The following is a 25,191-nucleotide window of genomic DNA, read 5'->3' on the forward strand; positions in this document are numbered from 1 at the left end:
TGAATCTCAAACATTTTTCACGATTATCATGAATTCACAAGGTAAATAATTCTTACGTTTGTGAGATCATCAATGTCCTTAACAGTCAGATTTTTGGCGATCTCCGCCGATAGATCTGCCACTGCGCTAAGAGCCTTGGTGGTGATCATTATGTCTTGGGGTACGATATGGAGCTCATTGGCGTCGGTCGACGACTGATTCTTCTTCGACGATGACGTCAAATTCGAAAGAAGGGAGGCTAGGCCAATGACATCGTCGACGGTGATGTTTGGTCTTTTTTCAAGCTCGTCGAGCTGTAGAAATGAAACACTTATACAATTTACAAGTTTTGTTTAACTTGTACAAGTTTTGTTTAACTTCAACCTGGATCATATTTCTCAATCAAATTGTTACGACACTTGGTGTCAACCATATTGCCATCCCGAATTTCGGGGCATCTATACTTTCTGAAAATTTGTATGTGTTCATAATTATATCATTTCTTTAAAATGTAATCGTTTTTTTAATACAGGGCGTCAACAGATGAATGTAGGAACAGAACGGTACGGTGTTGCAAAGTTTTGTTGTTAAACCTCACTCATACTGGTGTCGAGATAATATAAGAATGCTGAAATCTTCTGGGATAAAAAAAAACGAAGGTAAAAATAAAAACACAATCAATTTAAAGAATATTGTATCTTATGATTTATGTCGCATAAGGCTGTCGAAAAAAGATCTGTATAGAACCAAATAAACGCTTGACCTGAACATTTGGGAACACAGACGTGTTTAAGAGTTTAATTGTCGCAGTAAAGAATATAGGAGTCCCAGAACACTGTATATCAAGGCTGTGGCGTGGAAACACATCATGTTCCAACCTGTGGCCTTTTTAGAAGTTGAAACTCGCACATGTCATTAGGCTTGCTTCAAAGAGGTGCTACCGTCCTACCTTTTCGGTGACCGTCAGGAAATTAGGATTAATGCATTGTGACAGGTCAGGTGTATCCCAAGACGAAAGAGGTGGTGTGACATCGGTAAGAGCCGAACATACACGACTAGCGATCCCTAGATCGATCGAAAGAAAATTGGAAAGCTAATGTAGTATATACAGAAACTACTTAGCTGGTGTATTGACATCCTTAATAATTACTTCGTGAGGTATAGATTATGGAATTTAGTGACGCAGCAGGTAACCCTTGACCGACTAGTACCATTGGACGGTGCTCAGTAACATTAACTGTTGTTATTATAATTCAATAACTGCCAGCAATAAAACAAAAGTATTTTATTAATTTTGATTAATTTTAAGTTTGAGGGTATTTCAACGATAATTTTAACATTAATTGATTAATTACACTAATGATTGTATTGTAGTATATACCTTTTTCTGTATCATCCAAGTCAAAAGAAGAAAATTCAGATGTCCATATCATGTAAAAAAATAACAATTTCTGATACCTCATCGTTTTGAATATATATCTCTGTACTGAACTTATCGCTAGCATCGTTTTCTCAAATCCCGCTTCAATTAACACTAAGCCTCGGCTTTACCGTGGTCTTACTAGTCCGAGGTGAACTTTCCGCTACAACCAGTTACAAGTCACTTTGCTGTATACAGCAAAGTGACTAACTATAGTTAGGCTGGTCCTCTTAAATGTTTTCGTAAATGGCACGACGGCCTGAGAAAGCTATCTAAATGTTATCATTCTATAAAAGTAAAATGATACTTTTATACTACAGCATAAACATGATAAAGCAATGCAGCCTACGAGAATAAGATTCTTCTTTGAGTTTACACTGCAAAAACGTCGGTGTATCTTTCGGTCCACACCAGAGAAGCGTTGAAACTACACCAATTAAGAATCAAACTGATATTGGCTGAACACTAAATTGGTGTTGCTTAAATGCCAAATATGTGTAAGCCTAACGCCAAAGCGTTGTTGTTTCAACACCTCTCTCGTGTGGACCGATATAGATACCAGGTTGGTGTTAAATTAACACCGGCGTTTTGGCAGTGTAGCTTACCAGTTGTTCCCTGGGGACAGGCGGTCTCAGCCGTTTTACCAGCAGTCGTTCTATTCCAGTACAGACGACTAATCGAATCTAGCCCTTCCTCGCAATCTTTGATGTTTTCACTCACAACTAAATAATAAGAGAAAGCAATCATTTCACCAAGATGAAATGATGTAACAAAACGATAAGTTTATCTTTTCTGTAAAGGTAACGGTACATTTTGTTCCAAAAATACATGTAGAGTGTGCATCAAACGTTGACCCCATCCCCTCTTCGGAAAGATATTTGCACACGGCCTTGATTCAGTATGAGGAATTTCTAAAGTAATTGTTGGGGGGGGGGTAGGTTCGAGAATGGAAAATTAGAAACGAAAAACAAACAAATTTGCTTCGAAGTAAAGGAGAGCAAAACTCGTTATTGAAAGTTCTACCCTGTATATGAAAGAGTGAATGAATTACCAATAGCTATGCTTACAGATGATATCATAAGCCCATATACATCAGGAAAATAGTTTTACAGTATTGTACCTAAATGTAAATATATGCAAGTATGCCGAGGCCAAAAGGGCCCTTTTTAATAAAAGCTAATCACTAAAAATTATAAAATAAGATCAAATTGATTGAAATATTTTTTTCGGGTTTATACCTATTTCACATCTCTCCCCATAGTAGCCTTGTAAGCAGACACAGGTGAAACTGTCGATACCATCAACACATGCCCCTCCGTTTATACATGGTGATTCTGCACAGTCATCGATGTCTGTCAAAGAAAAATAAGCAGATAACGTTAAATTCGCAAGATTTTATCTTACACAACATTTACTGCGCTAAGCTTGAAGAAATAAGGCTTTACACAATTTCTGCTTAACAATTTCTGATTGACACCCCCCTCCCACACACACACACGCACACATGCACCCCCACCCACAGACCAAAGACAAAGTGAAAGTATGCGATAGTTGATTTTGGCGGGATTTTACAAATGAAGTTATCAGTGATGGCTATCAAGATCCTATTTAAATTTATATTACACGTGTGTAACATGACAGTTTAAATTGAAATATTTCTTAAAAGTACTTGACTTGACATGACATGATTGCGGTATATCATTATTATTTACTTATTGAAGATGTTTCAAATCTATTGTAAATAACAAGGTTGTACTAGTGTATCAGAGTAAAGAAAATGAATAATTTCTTCTCACCGACTTCACAAAGCGGTCCTTGATACCCATCTGCGCAATCGCAGCGAAATGAGCCTTCTGTGTTAATACATGTACTTCTGTGTTGACATCCCCCAGGGATATCACATTCGTTGACGTCTAAATGATAAATAAGAATTAAATTGCATGATATTATCATTTAGATTTAATTTCACCGTCCAGCGAAAAAAAGGTGCCACTACAGGGCTCACACGTTATTTTTCAAAAACAAGAATAGGTTATATTCACATAGTTATTGTGTATACCTTATATTCTGACTATATTGTTTATATTGTGGATTGTTTTGTATATTGTACATGTAAACAAATTTCATATTGTGTATTGTATTATTTTGAACGCAGAAATTTGAGCACACAAACAAACATTCTTCAAGTCAGGTTTTCGATAAAGATAATGAATTGCCAAATGTCAATCCACAGGGATATAAGTACTTTACCGGGGTATACGCAGGTATACGAGACAAATCACTTTGCCACTGCACCATGGTTACTTCTTTAATACGAAGAAGTTTGATAAGTATACTTACCTTCATTGCAAAATGTTCCCCGGAACCCTCCAGCACAGACACATGCAAAACCACCGTACGTATTAATACAGGATCCTCCATTTCGACAGGGTTCTGCTATACACTCGTTGATATCTTGAAGGGAAACGTAACAAATCAGGAAAAATTGAAAAAAAAGAAAACGAAGGACATCAACAGTGATAAATGAAAAATTTAAAGAGAGATTCAATTTGAATGATATAGAAATCTACCTTGGTAGTTTTCATCGATATTACAAGATAGAAATCTACTTTGGTAGTTTTCATCGATATTACAAGGCTCCGTCTTAATAAAGGCGTGAATGATCCGTAGAGTTATAATAATAATAATAATAATAATAATAATGATAATGATAACAATAATATATATTTATATAGCGCCATCTATCTAGAAACTATTCCGAGGCGCGTTATTATTATTATTATTATTATTACCCCGGCTTTAGCTTGAGCTGCCTTTCAGCGCTTATGTATTCAAGGGATAAATGCTGCCGGGTACCCATTCACGTCACCTGGATTGAGTGCAGCACAGAGTTAGATACCAATGGATTGATCCAATTAAACTAGGAATGCTGGGGAATATACTGTAATCCATCTGTTCTTTAGAAATATAGCAGTACGTGTAAATAAAAGTAAGGCACTTTTTGTAATCCTTCGAGTTGACATATATCATGTATATCATAAGGCTGATGAAAATGTTGCATTCAAAATAATGAATTATATGAGTAGTTTATGACTCAAGCTGATGCCGTTTTAAGTTGTAGCTACACATTGGCATGTTGACTTTAACATTAATGCTTACCCTCGGCTATGGGAGGGGGGATTTGTCGTGAACACTTTCGGGTAATATGAGACTTGTGATAAATATCCGAAATAAAATTATGTGACAAACTTGATAAGAAAACAGACATCTGAAGCACTGATATGATTTTTTTTTTACAAAAGCCATAAGATATTGATTATTCTTACCGATCGCACAATTTTTGCCAGTGAAGTTGCGCCCACATTCACACGAGTAGCTACCAAAGATGTTGATACAACGAGCTTTGTTCAGACACGGGGTTGTCAAGGTACACTCATCCACGTCTAAAGTAAAAAATATATATATATAAAAAGGAAATAGGGTGTGGGCTATTTGTGTCCGCAGTTTTTAGTAAACTTGTTTGAAAAATAGCTGAATACAAATATATGTATGTCAAGGAAATGCATCATGGCGAAACCATAAGAAACTTCTGGAGATGTCAACCCCAAAAGAGGTATGAATTTTGGTCTTGTAAGGCCTAACGTATCAGGATGCCATATTAATTTGTGGATAATATAATTCTGTTAATCCACAATTTCCGTCCTCCAACGTCAAATTACTGACAGTATCAACTGACGAATTTTTAGTTTAAAATTATACCTTTCGGTGTTAGTCCTTATTACACTATGAGTATCATCATGAAATCATGGTAAAGGACGTACTTCCATTGTCCATGTTTTCAGTGTGATATTACACTAAGAATTAATTATACTTGCTTATATAGCGTTTAACACTTACTTTATCAGAAGTCTCCAAGTGCTCTGCAGTAATGAAGGATAATTACCCTGGCTTTAGCAGAGCAGCTGTTACGTGCGCTGCCTTTCAAGGAATAATTTCATACTAGGTACCCATTCACCTCACCTGGGTTGAGTGCAGCACAATGTAGGTAAATTTCTTGCAGATAGAAAACACGCCATGGCTGGGAATCGAATCCATGCACTCAAAGTGCACAGTAAATCTTAACTACATATTCTGTTTACATGGTTAATGTTGCAGAAAAACGTGAAATTAATGAGGCTTCTCTACCTACATACCTACCTTGTGAGCAAGTGTCTCCCTGAAATCCAGGAGCGCATGCGCAGCTGTACCCTCCATCTTCATTGATGCATGTGGCGCCATTCTCGCAAGGGGTGTGAATCGCACATTCATCAACATCTAGTGTGTGAAAAAATAAAAATTGATTGAGCACTTTGATCGCCTCTGAATATTTTCCAAGGCACTGTTATTATCACCACAACTTTACTTAGCCATATATGACTTTAAACGGGTACTACATGTACGGGATGATTTATATGTATGACAAAATCAAAACAGACAACACATTGCAAATCATACTTTTAATAACATTACATTTCGTTATTTCTGTCAAAGAAAATTATATGAATATGGCCATGAACATGCATTGAGCGAAATGGGGCCCGTTTCACAAAACTTATTACATTAACAAATTTCAATAACAGTTAAAAGCTACTGAAATCATTCAATCTGATTGGCTGATAGTAAATTTGTGAGATAAATTTTGCATTTGTTATTATAACTACTCTTAATGAAACGAAGCCCTGATGATGTCATCTCTGTATTTTCATTTAATTTTTTTTCTATTGCATGAAACGATAATTACATCTAGTCCGATTTCTGCTCCCAGAATGTAAAAATAGGACTGGCGCAAGATTCCTGCAAATTGCCTGCAGTGAGAACGTCACTATAAACTGAAAATTAGAACGATAATAACTTGGATAAAAAGAGCCTGATTTGGGCTTCTCATACTGACCGCTTTCGCAGGTTTTTCCAGTCATAGTGTCTGGACAGGTACAGGAAAAGTCACCGTGTAAGTTTAGACAAGTTCCTCCATTACCACAGGGTGTGTTTAGACATTCATTCACGTCTGAGGGATATGAAAAAAAAAACGTCTAGCTTTGATTCTTCCAGTTTGATATCAAACAGTAGAAGCTTAAAGCTTTTTGGGGGGGAAGGATTATATAATTGACATTGTTTACAGGAATACAAGGTTAGATCACTTCAAAAGCAATCCGACATTTTCATCGCTCAAACCATTATTTATCGATCACGATCTTCTCCATGTTCTTAGTTATTTCACACGCAATGTTTTTTGACGAATTAGAAGAGATGCATGATCAACTTACTTAACGATCAAAGGTATGCATGGTTTGTCTGATATGTGTGCATGATGGGCGTATAGTCAATATTGAGACTGAACTTACAGATTGTTTATGGTCATGGGCGGCGATAAATAGGAAATTAGGGTGGGGGACAAGCTCCCACCGCCCGCCTTCCCTCTCGAATTTCGAAATTTGTACAGTGCCTGTGAGAGAGGACTGTTTCTTCCCCCTTATGGTTGCAATAAATCGCCACGCAAGATCATGATGTAACCTGAGGAAAAATATGCTCTTGTCTTTGTCGTGAAATTTGAGATTACAAACACTCCTTTGAAGAATTGAAATGATAAAAGACATACAAACCTTCTTCGCAAAGTGAGCCGGAAAACAGGTCACTGCACTGGCAATGAAAAGAACCGTGAAAATTGGAACAAGTTCCTCCGTTTCTGCAGGGGTTGTTTTCACACTCATTTACGTCATCACCACAGTGTCGCCCGGTGTAAGAGCGGTGGCATTCACAATGATAAGAACCAACGCTGTTAGAACAATTCCCTCCGTTTAAACAGGGATTGATTTCACACTCGTTAACGTCTTCGTCGCAGTGCCGACCCCTGTATGAGAGAGTGCACGTACAGGCGTAAGAACCAACGCTGTTAGAGCAAGATCCCCAGTTAAGACATGGGCTGCTTTCGCACTCATCAATGTCGATCTCGCAGTTTTGTCCTGTGTAATAAGGTGTACACTCACAGGTGTAGGATCCAAATGTATTTGTACAGATACCTCCATTATTGCAAGGGAGTGCGTGGCATTCGTCAGCATCATCTTCGCAAAGTTGTCCTGTGAATTGGGGATAGCACTCGCATCGATATGAACCAACAAGATTGACGCATGTACCATTGTTAAAACAAGGATCGGCATCGCATTCATTGACGTCACCGAGACAATTATTACCGAAGTAAGATGATGGACAAGTGCACGTATACGAACCAAAGTTGTTAGTACAACTTCCACCGTTCTGGCAGGGGCTGATGAGGCATTCATCGACATCCACTTCACAGTTATTCCCAGTTAATGACAACGGACATTCACATCGGTAGGATCCGATTGTATTGATGCAACTACCTCCATTCAGGCATGGCTCAAGCTCGCACTCATTCGCATCCTTGTTGCAAGTCTTCCCTGTGTAGGCTTCCGTGCAATGACAGTAGTAGGACCCTGGAGTGTTAACACAGGTTGCCCAGTTTAGACATGGCGCTAAGAAGCACTCGTTCACATCGCTGTCACAGTTCTTTCCTTCAAAGCCATCTGCGCAAAGGCAGAGGTATGAACCGAAACTATTAGAGCAAGTTCCATTAACACAGGGATTGCTAGAACACTCATCAACATCTTCCTGGCAGTGCGTCCCCGTGAAGGACGCAAGACATTGACATCTGTAGGACCCCTCAGAGTTTATGCATTGACCACCGTTCTGGCATATGGTAGGAGACTGTGAACATTCATCTATATCTGCAATGCAAACATGTGCACCAAACAGATAGTAAAGACTTGAGAAAAAAACGTTTGCACCTTTCTGAATATCTAGATTGTACTAGCCATTTAGTCATTACTATTTCTTGTTTTAATAGTTATGAATACTTGTGCATGTGAAGTTCTTCCATAATCAGTACATCATCATGCAAAATGCCCCACGAACACTAACAGAAGTTAGTCTAACGGTGGCATGTGAAACATGTGAAGCCCAATGCTTAAAAAGAAATTTCGAAAGCAATTTCATAAAGCAATTTTAAAACTGGAAATCAGTTTTCAATTTAGAAAGATATTTCTACAAGAATAAAGATACAATGTCATTATCTAGTTTATTTAATATTCATATAATTCATCTAATATTCACCAAGCATGTTCTAGTAGCAATGTCGACTTGCCCAGTTATCAAAATTTGTAATAATTTCCAAACTCAAACTGAGATTGTGTAATGATAATTGAGGTCAATTTGAATTCCATCTTGTATTTAGATATATATATTTAGTTGGCATGGTTTTCACATACTAGACTCACTTAATTGGCACTCAACAGAAGAGTTATAATAGCTTGATGACGGTCAATTAAATTTTTCCTCGGATAAACGTAGAATCCTACTTAAACCCCCAAGATCCCACACATAATGAAATTTAGTAAATATTACCATATTAAATACGAAGTAAGTTATAATTTCCATATCAAAATCATTCAATTTAGAATTTAGAATGTTGATTTCCTTTTAAGGAGCTTGTTTCTTATAACATACCTTGATTGCACGTTAGGCCCTCAAATCCCAGATCACAATAGCATGAAAAGCTGCCACGCTGGTTGGTGCAAGTCCCACCATTTTGACAAGGATTTGCATCGCATTCATTGACATCTGGAAATAAAAAATAATAAAAGATAAAACGAATTGTAAACGACTAAATATCTTAAATATGTCTGAATGCAAATACAATGTTCTATCGAGCATGCTCATTCACATCGACCTTTGGAAGCATCTTAATTATGATTGATTTATATGCCTAATATGATAAAAAAATTGTGATAATGAACATTGTAAACAGTATTACAGTTATTAAGTGCCTCATACATTGTACATGTAGGACTACGTTATTACTTTTATAGGCCCTACAAATCGAAGAACTGTAACATACAAATTATTAATCATCGTACATGTATTACACATTCCCTTTTTTCATTATTATATAAGGATCTCGAATTGATACATATTACCCCTGTTTATATCAAATTAAAGAATTACCATTAGTTTGTCAATATAAATGAATAACTTTGAGAGATGCACCAGTAGATAATATGTTACCTTGTTCACAAATGTCACCCTCGAATCCCGCTGCACATTGACATGAAAAGCTGCCTTGTTGATTCGTGCAAGACCCGCCATTCTGACAAGGATACTCATTGCATTCATTAATATCTAGAAGAGAAAAAAAATGAAAAAAAAGCAACTAATAAAAAAAGAGTGGGAATATAATAAGAAAGAAAATCATGCCTGTCTGCTATACAAAATGCAATATTTCATAGCCAATTCTGTTCACACTCACTGACATCTTGATTATATAATATTACCTTGTTCACATGTGTCTCCCTCAAACCCTCCAGCACACTGACATGAAAAGCTGCCTTGCTCGTTCGTACAAGATCCTCCATTCTGACAAGGGGACTCATCGCATTCATTGATATCTGAAAAATATTTAAAAATGTGGATTCGTATTTAGGAAACGAACAGAAGAGCGGGAAAATGATAAGAAAGGAAATCATGCCTATCTGCTGTATAAAATGCAATATTTCATGTCCAATTCTGATCACACTTACTGACATCTTGATCATATGATATTACCTTGTTCACATGTGTCTCCCTCAAACCCTCCAGCACACTGGCATGAAAAGCTCCCTTGTTCGTTAGTGCAGGATCCACCATTTTGACAAGGGGACCCATCGCATTCATTGATATCTGAAAAATATTTAAGAATGTGGATTCGTATTTCGCAAACAAACAGAAGAGCGGAAATATAATAAGAAAGGAAATCATGCCTATCTGCTGTATAAAATGCAATATTTCATGTCCAATTCTGATCACAATCACTGACATCTTGATCATATAATATTACCTTGTTCACATGTGTCTCCATCAAACCCTCCAGTACACTGGCATGAAAAGCTGCCTTGCTCGTTCGTACAGGATCCTCCATTTTGACAAGGGTACTCATCGCATTCATTGATATCTAGAAGAGAAAAAATCGAAAAGGCGCTGTCAGTTTCTTTTAGAATCATTCATCATATATCTTGACCTAAAACTTGGAGACATTTTCTTTTTACTTTCCATCAAAAGATGGACTCACATAAATATGCCCCAAAATACATTTTTGAGCGCTTTGGTGAGAAAAAAATAATAGTCTCCCAAGATTATGATAAAAACATGGATCATAAATGAATGAAATTGAGTATTTGAGTTTGCAAAAGGGATATTTTAAAGACTTTTTTGTCATGTGTATTAAAGTTTGCATAAACCCAATGCAGACAGGGTGCTTGCAGACTGCAAGTGCTTTGACCCATTCGTTCATAAGATATAATGTTCATAAGGTAGTATTTATTCTCCAAATAAATAAATAAATGGAAATTTGCATTTTTACATTGTATTGAACATACATAACATAGCATGGAAAAATGCCTGTGGTAGGCACGAACATTATTATTATAACAGTTACAACAAATAAGCTGACAGACATAAGAATCAGAGTAGACTTGCAGGAACAAGGAGAAAAATAAAGTTAAAAACTCACCTAAAAAAAGGGTAAAGGGTGAATATATCATAAATTTATATTCTGCTTACCCGTTTCACAGAATTGTCCTGTAAAACCTCCGGCACACTGACATTCAAAAGACCCTTCGGTGTTTATACAAATGCCACCGTTTGAGCAAACATCTGGTCTACTACATTCGTCGATATCTGTCAAGGTGGTAGCGAATAATTGAAGAGACATGGATAGAATATTTTTATTAAAAAAACGTAAGACCTATGACATCAGCTTTGACTTGAGTTTTATTCATTTATTTTCATATCATTGTTATCTCAAAATGCATCTCTATCTACATCAGGTCCCCTAATGCTAGATCTCACTTTGGTCAAACTTTTTTGGCATAGACCTGTTGTATGAACACAATTATGAAATATTTAAGCAGGTATATAATAGAAATAAAACTTTACCTGTTTCGCATAAGACACCTGTAAATCCTGAACTGCATACACATTCGAAACTCCCCACGTGATCGATGCAGTCTTGCGCATTGTCGCTGCATGGGCTGATGGGTGCGCACTCGTTGATCTCTGTCTCGCACTGCGCACCCGTATATGCCACCGCGCATGTGCACTGGTAAATAGGAGGGGTCAGTTGTAGATTGTTTGAGCAGGAACCGCCATATAGGCAAGGATTGGATGAGCAAGGTAAGACTCCTAAACCAAAAATAGATCATAATCATTCCTTTTCAACGTTTCTCATATATTTTCAATTTCTGTTTATCATACATGTACTCATAAACAAACGTCATTTCAACACAAACTTTGTAAAAAAAAATTGCTCACAATACATGAAGTTATTATCATTCTATCGACTTACTTGCAGAACCTCTGATAGAGAACAAGAAGGTTGTGCTTTGACTGCTTCCAAAGACAACGATCAAGGTGTTGGAGGTCGAAACCAACTTAGGTGGCGCTGTTGCATCGGGGCAAACCGTCATCAAAACACCAGAGGGGGAGACTTCTCCATCATAAACCTGTTTTAAAAAAAATAATGTTCAGTGGTGTATCTGTTTTCATGGAATAGTTTAGGAGTTCAGGTTTGGGGCCATGGTTTTTGAAAGTTTAGGGGAGGGACTGAACATGGATAAAATCCCAATATGATTACAACTTTTTGTACATGTTAAATGAAAAAATAGGGACTGAACCCCCGGCCCTCGGACCATGGTTATAGTGACTTACAGAATTAGTATATTGTAGGATCAAGAGCTCAAAATCAGGGGAGTGTTTCATCAATATTTTCATCCGACAAGTTGTCAGATCTGACATCTTTCTCCGATGTTGATTGGCTGAGAGGTACTGTTACTATGGTAACTGTCGGATACAATGGGACTTGTCGGATAAAACGTCCGACAAGTCCTTTCATGAAACGCTCCCCAGATTTCAGAACATCAACGACTAGGGAAATTTGTTTAGTGTTTTATTCAAGAATTAATATTGCTTTACACCAATGCATTAGACTATTACAGTCGAGTATATAACAATAACATGTAAGTATCATATTTCAGTACAAATTAAGGAAAATTGATAACAGGTATCTGTGCCCTTGCTCTTCTATTCTTGTCCTATTCATATATTCATTTCCAAATAAATGAGCTGATCGACTCTTGATAAAGACGGCTAATAATTATGATAGTAATTTCCAGACCTCTATCGCTGTATCATCGCACGAATCACTACTCTGTTGGAAATCGGTAAATTCTGCTTCCACGTAATGTCCTTCAGGTGCTTCAAGCGACCAGCTGCAGGCCGGTTGAGACGGGGGAGCGGCTGGATAGAGAGGGGACTCGATGGTGATGGTCTCGTCAGCTTCAAGGGGGAACGAGACGGCGGAACAAACTCCTGACATAGCAGAATTGAAAAAAAAATCAACAAATTTTCGTTTAATGCTTCGATCTCTCGAATTTTGAACATACGGACGTGTTAACGAAATTGGAATTTATTTGCTACCAATAATATATTACTGTAACAAGTCATGCCAATAGTAACAGTGACATGTTTAATATAAATCCGACTGTGATTTGTGGTGGACATTATTTAAAGGCTTCCAGAGAATAATAAAAAGGGGCGTGGGAGCCATGGACCACCCCCCCCCCCCAAAAAAAAAATCGATTTAGGAGAAAAGGAGAAACTTGTGTGAAATTACTTATAATTGTATATATTTTATGTCAAAATCAATCGCAAAAAAATAGATATTTGTATTGAGGTGTGGCTTGCAATATGGCTTGCTCGCGAGCTCATGTTTAGAATCTTTTTCCAAATGCCATGCATGTCTGGTACTCTCAAAAGTTTTGACTCATTACTCCATTGATTATCTATATTATATGCAAAGAGCTAGTTTCGTTGCTTGTCAGTACATTCATTTGTTAGGAATATTTGAAACCCCCAGTAAAAAAAAATCACGATAAAAACGGCACACAAACCGATCGTCTATCGAACGCAGATCATATTCACCAATATGAATATCATATTTTGTTTGTATCCTCTTGACCCTTATATACTAGCAGATGGTTGGATTTTCAGACCATCTTATGAACACCATCATGGCTAAACCCACCTAGCCTCTTATCAGTTACTGGTTGGTCCTACCAGAGCGAATTAACTTTATCAAGGTCCAAACCATTACTTTTCCAAAATCTCTACATTGATAAAACTCTATTGAACATACAATAGGCCTATATAACAGCAATTACCCAACTCAGACAATAAAGTTCTATAAGTGAACGTTTCCAGTCACAAAAGATTGTTTGTCTTTCTCCTTTTTTAATTTATCATCATCTTCTTCTTGGGTTCAAAGGCCTGTTCACAGCGGTTTGCCCCCGAAGAAGGATGCAATCAGGGCCTATAATTTTTGAAGTTAGCCAATTCGCTTTCAGTGGAAAGGTGTGAATTGATATTGCAGGCAAGCACTATTCATTATATTGCAGAGTGTTGTAACTCCACTGAAAGCAAATTTGTCAACTCCAAAATAAACGGCCCTTGTTGTACGGCCGTTGTTCACTTTATGATAATAATAAATGTACCCCCACCCCCTTCGTCTTTTCTCCCCTTTCGTTATTTTTTTTTTATCTTTCATAAACTCCTCCATCTTCTACTAATTCTTCCTTTTTTATGAGGGGTAGAGAACTGTATTCCCATAAACTTGTATCATATATTGTTTTGCTTTGATTTACATAATGCCACCTCTTTATTTCCTTTTTTCCTCGGTTTTTTGTGCTGATTGTTATCTTTGAACAGTTCCAAATAAATTGCAATTACTTGCAAATATTTTTATAATATGTGAATGAATACTCATGAAACATAATTTCAAAAAAATCCCTGTGATCCATCCAAAGACGAAACATACAAACCTGTGTATTGCATCTCAAATCCTGGAAATCCTTGCGTGTTGTCCGAGTGAAATACTACGGTCAATTCGTGTCCTGATGACAGTATATCTTCTGGGGGAGTAGTCCCGCAGAATTGACCGACGGATTGAGCATTGGTGTTTCCGCCGTCAAAAATCTTGAAATATCATAAACACAAAATTATTTTTTATTTCTCATCCATTATAGAAAATCTTTAGTGTGGTTATACTATTTCAAATTGTTTAAAATGTCATTCATCGAACCTATGTCGTGTAAATATCCCCCAATTCTGTTTTATTATATTCACATCGTAGTGAACTATAACAAGTAGGTCCTAATCTCTCAACGATAAATCTATTCCTTGCTGAACTTAAGCATAATTTCAACAAAATCAGCATTAAAGTATTTATTAGCAGTTTTGCCATGTTTGTGAAAACGGTATACTGTCTTCAAATTTAGCATCCCCCTACCCCAGTCGCTCTCCTTAGTATGGATCCGCCATGATTACATAACAATGAAACAGTTATAATCTGTAATTTCTGAATGTATATAATAATTTTGTATATAACTTTTATCATTGTTTTTATTATGTTCGTTTTATATTGTTATATCACTCTGTGATTTTTTTTCTATTTTTCCCAAGCGAGAATGATCAAGTGTAAACAATGATCATTTAATGGACACAAAAATGTAATGAAATGAAATGTATGTATGAATGAATGAATGAATGAAAATGTTTAGACCTCAATGTAGTCGAAGCATATATTCCCTGGCGGTTCCAAGTCGAAATGGTTGAACTGAAGAGAGATCCGTGAGCCGAGTGAAAGTCGAATGACCCATCGGCAATCTTCGTTGTTTGGATAGGCCACGAGGCCGAAGTTGGCCGACCGAATGGTTCCCGACCATGCTTCGAGATCGTTGGTGGTGTCTGTCGCAAAGCATTGCTCGCTCCCTGCATAATGATAAATGTGCTCATGGTATGTGGTCATCATGACTCAACGAAGGACTTTTGCTCTGAGTGAAATCCCGTTCTCGATTTTCAAGACCAATAAGATAACATTGTGACATATTCATTTGATTCTTTCCCATGCAAGAAACGTTCATTTTCCGGTAAAGATATATTTGTCAAAATCGAAAACCTTAATAATGTTATAAATTGAGATCTGTTTATTTTAAATTCACCTCCTCTTAGATCAAAATGTAAACTAGAAAGGGGTTAACGTTTGAAAGAATAAGGGAATGAATGCTATGGAAAGGCATCAAAAAGATATGAATCTGTATCATCTGTATTAAGATTTTGCATCGTGTGCATTGGTTGCCGGTCAGGCATAATTAAGTTCAAGATCTTACTACCCTCATTTCAGTGTTTTCGACAAATAGCTCCATCTTATCTGTCTGAGTTACTTGTAAAGTATGAACCTGTTCGAATTCTTAGATCACTTCATAAGGATTTATATAACGTACCTGTTGTTAAGACAACGTTTTATGGCGAACAGGGGTTTGCGCACGCAGCGCCAGAACTCTGGAATAGTATTTCACACAATTTAAGGCAAGTTGATACAATTGGGCAATTTAAATCTGCATTGAAAACACATTTATTTAACTGAAAATGATATTATCAAAGCATTGCCAGCAGCTTTCCCTCACCTTTTCTTTTTTTCCTAACGCGCATTGAGACCTTTGTAAGGTGTAATGCGCTATACAAAAACTGTTCTATTATTATTATTATCAGATGATGGACAGAATATGCATCACATAACCAATACAAGCGGAAAAGCAAGACGGATATTCATGCATACATTTTGACCCTGTCCCACTTTTTGGATGGGGCGACCGCTCCTGCCCCCATTTCTGGCGCCCTTGATGTAATTGATCTCCTTTTTATCGCATAAGGAGATCACATCTATCTGTACGGGTAAGAAACATATTCAACCATCCCTCCACTCCGTTGTGCAATGCGAATACATGGGAGAAAGTATGTTCTAATGCTAAGAAAGAGCGCATCGATCATTGATGATATCGGGGTAGGCGTTCTGAACTCTTATTGTTGTTTGGTTCACATGGCTGGTATTTGTTTTCTTAGCAAGGGAGCATTAAGGGGCAGATATCGACCCCCCCCCCCCCCCACATGCAAACACTGTACAGATAAGGGTCGGTTGCATCAAATCAATTGGTATAGTTTTTAGGAAAAAGAAATCCGTAAACATGATCTTTGATTTTCATGTGTTGATTGGTAATTAGCATGTTTAATACTGGATGTTTTCGCCCGCGTCGCGCGAAGCGCAAAAAATGACAATTAACAAAAAGGTACTCTTTCGCCACAAAACCAGAAGAAAATTTTAGTCCAATTCTTTGAGAGATGAATACGGGTTTTAAGTGTGGATCGGAGTGACGATGGAACCAAATTGACTTTTGAATCCCCATCTTATAGAATATACATGATATAGGGATTAGACATTTAATGTATAGCGATTGCATTGTGGTGTGCCTATACATTTATTGTGTTGGACAAAAACGTCTTTAAATTATTTTAGCAGTAAATATCTCGTATTATTTCGTCATCAAGAACAAGCTGATGAGTGGGGTAGCAGGGGAAAAGGAAAAAAAGTAGTAAAAAAATAACTACAGTGGATGATTGATATCTACAAACTGCTGTAACATTTGGATAACATGCCTAAAGTACAAACAATGCTATCATTTCGTTTTATAAGATGAAAGAATAGTGTGATAGCTATACCCGCTGGTATTGCATCAACCAACTTTTTTTTACGATAGCTACCTGCAGAATGTGCATTCTATCATTACATTTCAGTTATAACATGGACCTATTACAAATAGGTCCATGGTTATAATAATAGTAATGATAATTATGCAACATTTATATAGGGTTTATAAATATTTCTAATCGCTGCATAATTATGATAAATACATATATCTCACATTGTTTATAATCAATTATAAATTGTATTAGTATTGTTGATTTATCAATTATTGATGCCGAATTCCGGTAAAAATCCTAGTATTGATGTAATTTTCAAACCTAAATGAAATGAATTATACATGAATACAATTTTACTAACTTATTTACCTGCTAAATGACAGCTTGAGAGAAATAGAGATATCAACACGAGCGTTAGATACTGCCGGGCAAGCATCACCCAATCTGGATACAAAAGGAGAAATCCTACAAAATTATGAGGCACTTTTATAAAATGATTCAGCAAAACAGAGAATGAGGTAATCGTCGTCATGCAGATGGTGATAAATATCATGACTATGATTATATTTACGATGATTTACGAATGGCAAAAAAATAAAAATAAAATGATATTAAATCGATGCTATCACTTTATAGAAACAAACCGAAACGGTATTTGTGGTTTTTATTATTAGTACTCACTTGCCGTATTTTGTCTTATTTCTAGTTCTGACATTAATGAAATGACTTTTTTTTTACTTTATGGTAAAATAAAAATAAAAAAAGAAAGCGGACGGTATAAACCCCCTTTTATACCGAAATTGCGGCTACATCGAATAACATTACCCCTCAATAACAGAAAGTTTATTTACCAAGAATTAACGATAAGTGTATTAGTGGAACGATATATAGGCCTAATTATTGCAAGTGATAATCGCAATGATACGACGACGATAAAATGAGAGTGATAAAATTTCCGTAAAATTATGTCGATATTTACGTTCTAAACTGTAAAAACTGTAGTGACACCAGTTGGTGTTAACAGAGGACCACACCTGAAGTGTTACAATTACACCCGAGATATTAAACATAACACCAAAAAGTGTAAATGTAGCAACACCTATAGGTCAATTTAACACCGGTGTAAAATAACTGGTGATGTCCTCTATGTACACAGGTGAACACCACAGTTTTTGCTTTGTATAAATCTGGACATCATGGGTTTTATTTCAACATAAATATAATTATTATCATGATAGCATGTAAAATGACATGAATTAAACAGCGTTTATGTGAGAATATGCAACTCTATACGATGAAAATGGTATTGATATATATTTGCCTCTGAACACGGTGTTCGATTTAAGAAAAAAGGGTGTATAAAGACCACCTCCTAAATTATATGCCATATCTACACATCACATTGAAGAACTTACCCCGTTCCTGCAATTTCTATTTTTATTTTGATCGTTGATGTCGTCCAGTTAAAAAATAATTTCCAAAATAATACTCTTAAATCACTTCTTTTCCCTGCGTGTTGAGAAAAAATATCCCCGACCGATCACTACGACCACCGTTGGCCAATTTCACTTTTTAAATGTAGTGAGAAAAAATCCAATCTAACGTCCTACCACTATAGGTTTACGGTACATACAAAAGATCCTTAACGACATATATTATGTATAGGCTCAAATCATGGACATAGCGATTCTCAAATGAACTGGTGATTATAAGGGGGTATTAATTGTTTTAAATTCGACAACATCGAGGAATATCGACGTCAATTCGACACCACTTACCAGGTGATGTGGATGCTCCTACCGGGGACGGTTTCCTGTTCATTCCCGCCATCGGTCTATCATCATCGGCGACGCCTTGGTCCATCGTTTTGTTGACGGGGGAGGACAACAAATACGAAAACTTTCAAAATTGGGCCGAGGTAATGATACTAATCCATCTCTCTAGCTCCTCTCCCTCTTTTTTTTTTGTTAGCCCAGATTTATGAATCCAATTTCCGATAATATAAATACCAATAGTTTGTTCGATAGGTGATGGATTGCTTATCGGCGATTGCTTGTTTGGCATCCGGGCGTTTCAGAGAAATCAGCAAACGCCTGTGGGTGATTAATCGGTTCGCGCCAAAATGAAGTATTGCCAAGATGTCGTCTGGAGAAATCCACTAAACCAGCGGCCTTCCTTATTGGTCGAAAATTGATTGGACGAATCTTCGCACCAAGGTTTCTTTACTAATTCATATCAAGCAGACTGTTTGGTGCTTTGATATCTCAAAAGTGTTTGTTGTTGTTGTTTCTTATTGGTATGAAGGTCAGGTCAAGGCCTAAAAGTGTGTTTTCTCTCCCCCTCCCCTCTCCCCCTCCCTCCCCCTCTCTCTCTCCCTCTCTCTCTCTGTCTCTCTCTCTTGTATATTTTGCTCTATCTGTTTATTATGGTAAATTATGAGAGAATGTAAAAAATATCAAACTTTGATTCGTTTGAAGAGTCTGTTTGAACTCGCCTTCTTGGTCATCTTGACGTAGATTTCTCACAATAATGTTGACAATTTGTCAATGAGTGCGACTATTTGCACGACTTTGGGGCAGGTGATTTTCTCTTATATTGTCCATAGTGTCTACCACTTATTCGAACACCTGAGCGTTTACACTTGTCAGAAGCAGCTCTTGAAGATTCTTCACACTGAGTGAAAAGAAGTCATTTTCTCATTTCATCATTATCATTGCCATCATCATCATCATTATTATCATTGCCATCATCATCACCCCCCCCCCACTCGCTTAGTATTCATCCATACAGTGGCTTTTGACTCGATGATATAGTTTGTATTTTATTTATTTCGTTTCTGTAGGCATACCGTCTATGAAATAGAGATTTCAAGAAACTTTCATAATTACGATGAGAAAATATCAATTTGATAATCACGGAAGCTATTTGACTTAAAATCTTACTTATCAGTATTCTAAAGTGTGAGTTTTAATAGGATGATTATCCTTGCACCCCATTGTGTAAAATAGCAGGCGGTTTACCCAAATCAGGTCAACGGCCCTAAGAAAAGTATCTAATTGATTTCCTATCAGAGTCGCTTTACTCTAATAACATTGAGTAAGATTTTACCCAATATTGCTGGGTTTTTGTTACCCAATATTGTGCTAATTGCATGTTTTAAGGGTAAATTTCAACGTAACATTGTAAAATTTACAAAATATTTGGTATCTTTTTACCCAACCAACATGCACGTTCCCATTTTACCCAATATTGGGTAAACCTTTTTTAGAGTGTTCAAAATTATAAATCAACGTTATAAATTTGTTTGATAGCAGAAGCATAGAAAACAGAGTATGAGATATATATATATAAATATATATATACCTTAAAACATTTCTCTTCAATTCTTCTTAATTTCCTAAAAAGCGCCTTGGGCACTCTACAGAGTAGATTTGGTGCGATATAAGTCTAATTATTATTATTATTATTATTATATATATATATGTATAAACTCCTCAAAAAAAGTTTGGAAATCTGAGTTTGATCGATAATCCCTCCTCAGTTTTAGTAAATATAAATGTGTAATTAATATCAATGAATAGATTATTCAATTCTCTTTAAGATGATACCCTACATGATATGATTATGGTTCACATGGAGGTGCAGTGTCTTGAAATGTGGGGCAAAGTCAAAATTCAAAAGTTGCAAAATGACACAATATTGAAAGTCACTGTTTATTTTTCCGTGGTGATGAGTGAGTTTCTCAGCGGTTTCTTTTGATTTCGATCGATAATCCCTCCTCGATTTTAGTAAATATCAATGTGTATTTAATATCGATGAATAGATCATTTAATTCTCTTTAAAATGATACCCTACATGATATGATTATGGTTCACATGGAGGTACAGTGCCTTGAAATGTGGGGCAAGGTCAAAATTAAAAAAGGTTGCAAAAAGACACAATATTGAAAGTCACTCAGTGAGTTTCTCAGCGGTTTCTTTTGTTTTCATGCACCTTAACATCAACATTCACATGGAATCAAACACACCTCTGCACACCCTAACACACAACAAACATGCATGGGTAATTCAAACCACGACTCAAACCATGTTATCTCACGGAACCATCACAACATGAACCACAACAAAACGTAAAAAATGAAGAAGTAGGGTCTTGATTTGAATGGATTTTCATCTCTATTGACACAGACAAAAGAATCATGTTCTGTATTGACCCTTCATCACTATTTCTGCTCATTTAGCAGCTTTTCAATTCAGACCTCACCCAACACTTTTGAATTCTGCTCTTTTCTTGATGGTATGATCATAACAAGCATGGCATCATTTAAAGAAAATTAAATGATCTTTTGAATGATATTAAATATGCATTGTGTAAAATTGGGAGTTGGGAGAAATTAATGGCCAAATTCAGATTTCCAAACTTTTTTTGCTCGTTTTGCAGCTTTTCAATTCAGACCTCATCCAACACTTTTGAATCCTGCCCTTTTCATGATGGCATGACCAAGCATAGTATCATTTAAAAGAGAATTAAATGATCTTTTGAATGATGTCAAATATGCATTGTGTAGAATTGGGAGTTGGGAGAAATTAATGGCCAAACACAGATTTCCAAACTTTTTTTGAGGGGTTTATATATATATATATATATATATATATATATATATGTATACATATATATATATTTATATATATATATATATATATAAACACACACCACTGCAATATTTCGAATATTTTTGGAACAATGATGTTGTAGATAGCCCTGGAAAACCCATCAAGGTACTGTAATCCACGTGATACAAGTGCTTACAACATAAGTGATATTCTGTCACTGACCTGATTGTATTGTTATGAATCACCCAATGTACATAGGCCTTCATTTAATGTAATTAAACAGACAAGGGTTCATCGTATTGACCTTTGTATCTGCATGATATAAGTTATCATTTTATGAATATAATTAATATTCTCATGAATGTTAAATCATATTTCGAAAACACAAACTTCAGATAAACTCGATTTGAGTATGCAAAGTCCAGCTTTCCCGAGCACGCCTTACGAAGAAAACAAATCGTTTATCAATTTATTCAATAAAATAAATGTATTGTTTTCTTTCTATGTAATTAAATGTTCTGAGCATGTGTAGAATATTTTCATATATGGATCCACTGACATCATCTTCACTTTCGTCGTCATTTTTTAAAGGCTCACATAATAGCAATCATCAAAAAGTAGCTAAACCGGTATAACACAATTTTGACACCTTCTCAGCTACACTGTTGGAAAATTTATCCTATAAGTTCCTGCAGCAGAGTCTCGAGAACACCTGTAATCTTACCAGATTGCGTAATCTTACAGGAAATTGGTATTTGGTGTATTGAATCTTACAAATTTCCTTAAATGAAACACCCTTTTACCCTTTTTAAACAGACCTGTTCTGTTAAATTGCGGAAAATTCCTGTTTTATCAATTTACAGAATGATTCTGTTATTGCTTTCTGCAAAATCTTCTTTTTTTGTAAAATCAGGGTTTTTGTAACAGTGTACACTGTAGAAAATATTGGGTAAAATTTTATCCAGCACGAGAGTAACTGCGTTCAACCAATTTCGGGCAGTATTTTACCCAATGCGGGAAGAAAATTGTCCAGTAAGGTTAAAAAAAATAAGCAGCGATTACTTTAGAATAGGCAAAATTTTCATCACACTGGATAAATGAAAATGCCCAAAAGAAATGTCCAATGTTGGTTGGACACATAATTACCCTCATGGAGCATTTTTACCCAATATTTTTTACAGTGTAAAAGGCCTTAACTGAAATAAATTATGCAATAACAATGCGAACAATCACGTCTTTTAACAAAACATCACTCCATTTTTTTCACATAATAATTATCCACTCAGTTTCTAGCTTAAACATGTTAAAGGACAAGTCCACCCCAACAAAAAGTTGATTTGAATAAATAGAGAAAAATCCAACAAGCATAACATTAAAGATTTCATCAAAATCGGATGTATAATAAGAAAGTTATGACATTTTAAAGTTTTGCTTAATTTCACAAAACAGTTATATGCACACCCTGGCTGGTATGCCAATGAGGAGACTATATGACGTCATCCACTCACTATTTCTTTTGTATTTTATTATATGAAATATTCTAATTTTCTCCTCATTGACAAGTGATACAACGAGTAATTCCTCCCTGAACATGTGGAATTAGCATTGTTTAATACTATATGGTTCAGTCAAGTTGGTCATTATTGTCAAATCTATAAAAAATAAAATATTGTATAATTCCAATTAACAATAAAAAACAAAAGGAATAGTGAGTGATGGACATCATCAACTGACTCACCTAGTTGTGCATATCACTGTTTTGTGAAAAATAAGTGAAAATTTAAAATGTCATAACTTTTTTATTTTACATCCGATTTTGATGAAATTTTCAGCACTATGCTAGTTTGATTTTTCTCCATTTATTCAAGTCAGCATTTACCTGGGGTGGACTTGACCTTTAAGGTATATAAGGCTATTATCCTTTTCGAGTGCGACGTGATAGGAATGGATTATGAATACAATGTCGGAACAGCTTGAAAAGGGTTAGGGTTATTGGACACAATTTGTAAGGCGGATCGGGGTATGGGGGTCTTGACTATGTCCAAACTACATCTTTATCCAGATTGTATTTGAGCTGCGTCAGTTTTTAATACTTTTCATTGTTTTGAGAAAAAATCCTACACTAAAAGATGCTTCTGGTATTAAAGATGGAGACACTTAATGTACTGTTATCCTTGATTTTATAATCATATCCCTCTGTAAACAACTACTGGTGGTGATCTTTTTTTACCTGATTGCTAAGAAAGCATGAATGCTTGTAAGCAAACGACCAGAGGACCGACAGCTTAAAGTCCTCTCCGAGGGACCTGGTAATGAGATTTAATGCCTTACCAAAGGGCACTAGCGCATTAAATGGGAATCGAACCCGGGTCTCCGGAATCCGAAACCCCCGCTATACCGACTGATGAGCTATCGCGCCTCCTCCTCCTTTAACCAAGGATGAAATTCCTGGATCTTCTTAGATGGTTGGTAGCAAAATAAAACTGAATTGCTGAATAGATAGGGCAGGAAGTCGAAGTGAGTGTGGTGTATGGATTATTAACAGCATTTGGAGGATTGAAAGGGGCGGAAACTGCGTCTTGGAGCGGGAGAGCGGCGCAGCACCTGCTCCAGTAGCGAGGTGGCGTCCTGTTGTCATGGGAACAAATTGGTGTTGCTTTCAGATGAGAGAAAGATGTAGGGTTGAATTGGGAATAAAACTACTGGAGGAAAACACTGATGACTGAAGAATGATTAGTGGGTAGAGTTTAATGATATATAGATACTGAAAATCGAAGAGAATGATGCAAAATACTTAAGTCGTTTTATTTCCATTGTAATTCGATAAGAGATTAAAAAAATAAGAAAATAACAAAAATAAATATCGGCTTGGTCTGCGTTAAAGACGAAGAAGGGGATAAAAGGGGAAGGGGAAGAAAAACTAGTGGAGATAAAAGAAGAAGAAGAGAAAGAAAGAAGAATTTAAAAAAAGAAGAAAGGAAGGAAGGAAGAAAGAAAGAACTGAAATAAGAAAGAAAGAAGGAAAATATGTAAAATAAAAGAAGTAAAAGACGAAGTGATATAATGATGAAAGCGAGAAAAAGGTACAAATGCACCTGCCAGTGTTTATAGCGTCAGTGACGATGAAAAATGCTTCTTTTCAAAATGCGTCATTCAATGGATTTTTAAGAAACGTAGAATAATAAAGGTGATGAAAATGAAGAGGGCCATCAGGATTAATCCAATAAATAATCAATTACATAAGATAGTTCAAGGTCCTGAGAAATCATGAAATTATTCGGCAGGTATTTTTTATCGCTCTCTGACCAACCAACATGTACACGGTTAGAAAAATTTTATTAAAAAAAACCATAATTCCTGCAGCAGAGTGAGTCTCGAGAATACCTAAATCTTACGTCACTGTGTAATATAACATGTACTTGTGTAAAATTACAGGAAATCTGTATTTGGTGTATGTCACCGTACAAATTTATTGTAATAAAAAAAAATTAAGACCTGTCC

The 25,191-nt window shown here is 36.1% G+C and overlaps 1 protein-coding gene across 3 annotated transcripts in view; it reads right to left on the minus strand.

Moving 5' to 3' along the window:
• Positions 1-19,181, minus strand: part of LOC129261418 (protein eyes shut homolog) — a 44,377-nt gene extending 25,196 nt beyond the window's left edge. Inside the window, exons 1-23 of one of the 3 annotated variants that reach the window (XM_064100394.1) lie at positions 18,856-19,181; positions 17,447-17,521; positions 15,102-15,310; positions 14,362-14,515; positions 12,660-12,853; positions 11,832-11,988; positions 11,423-11,668; positions 11,048-11,164; positions 10,326-10,439; positions 10,055-10,168; positions 9,784-9,897; positions 9,518-9,631; positions 8,960-9,073; positions 7,039-8,181; positions 6,330-6,443; positions 5,597-5,713; positions 4,726-4,842; positions 3,740-3,853; positions 3,196-3,312; positions 2,638-2,751; positions 2,005-2,121; positions 929-1,044; positions 57-293 (exon numbers count right to left, since the gene is read on the minus strand). In XM_064100394.1, the coding sequence (XP_063956464.1) occupies positions 57-293; positions 929-1,044; positions 2,005-2,121; positions 2,638-2,751; positions 3,196-3,312; positions 3,740-3,853; positions 4,726-4,842; positions 5,597-5,713; positions 6,330-6,443; positions 7,039-8,181; positions 8,960-9,073; positions 9,518-9,631; positions 9,784-9,897; positions 10,055-10,168; positions 10,326-10,439; positions 11,048-11,164; positions 11,423-11,668; positions 11,832-11,988; positions 12,660-12,853; positions 14,362-14,515; positions 15,102-15,310; positions 17,447-17,521; positions 18,856-18,940 (4,113 nt within the window). In that variant the 5' untranslated portion in view covers positions 18,941-19,181. Of the gene's footprint in view, positions 1-56; positions 294-928; positions 1,045-2,004; positions 2,122-2,637; positions 2,752-3,195; positions 3,313-3,739; positions 3,854-4,725; positions 4,843-5,596; positions 5,714-6,329; positions 6,444-7,038; positions 8,182-8,959; positions 9,074-9,517; positions 9,632-9,783; positions 9,898-10,054; positions 10,169-10,325; positions 10,440-11,047; positions 11,165-11,422; positions 11,669-11,831; positions 11,989-12,659; positions 12,854-14,361; positions 14,516-15,101; positions 15,311-17,446; positions 17,522-18,492; positions 18,646-18,855 lie in introns of those variants that run through there. The other 2 variants (XM_064100395.1, XM_054899483.2) reach the window with 2 other exon arrangements.
• Between the last annotated feature and the right edge of the window lie 6,010 nt (positions 19,182-25,191).

This window comes from Lytechinus pictus, chromosome 5 (genome assembly GCF_037042905.1).
Source record: "Lytechinus pictus isolate F3 Inbred chromosome 5, Lp3.0, whole genome shotgun sequence".
Taxonomy (NCBI): Eukaryota; Metazoa; Echinodermata; class Echinoidea; order Temnopleuroida; family Toxopneustidae; genus Lytechinus; species Lytechinus pictus.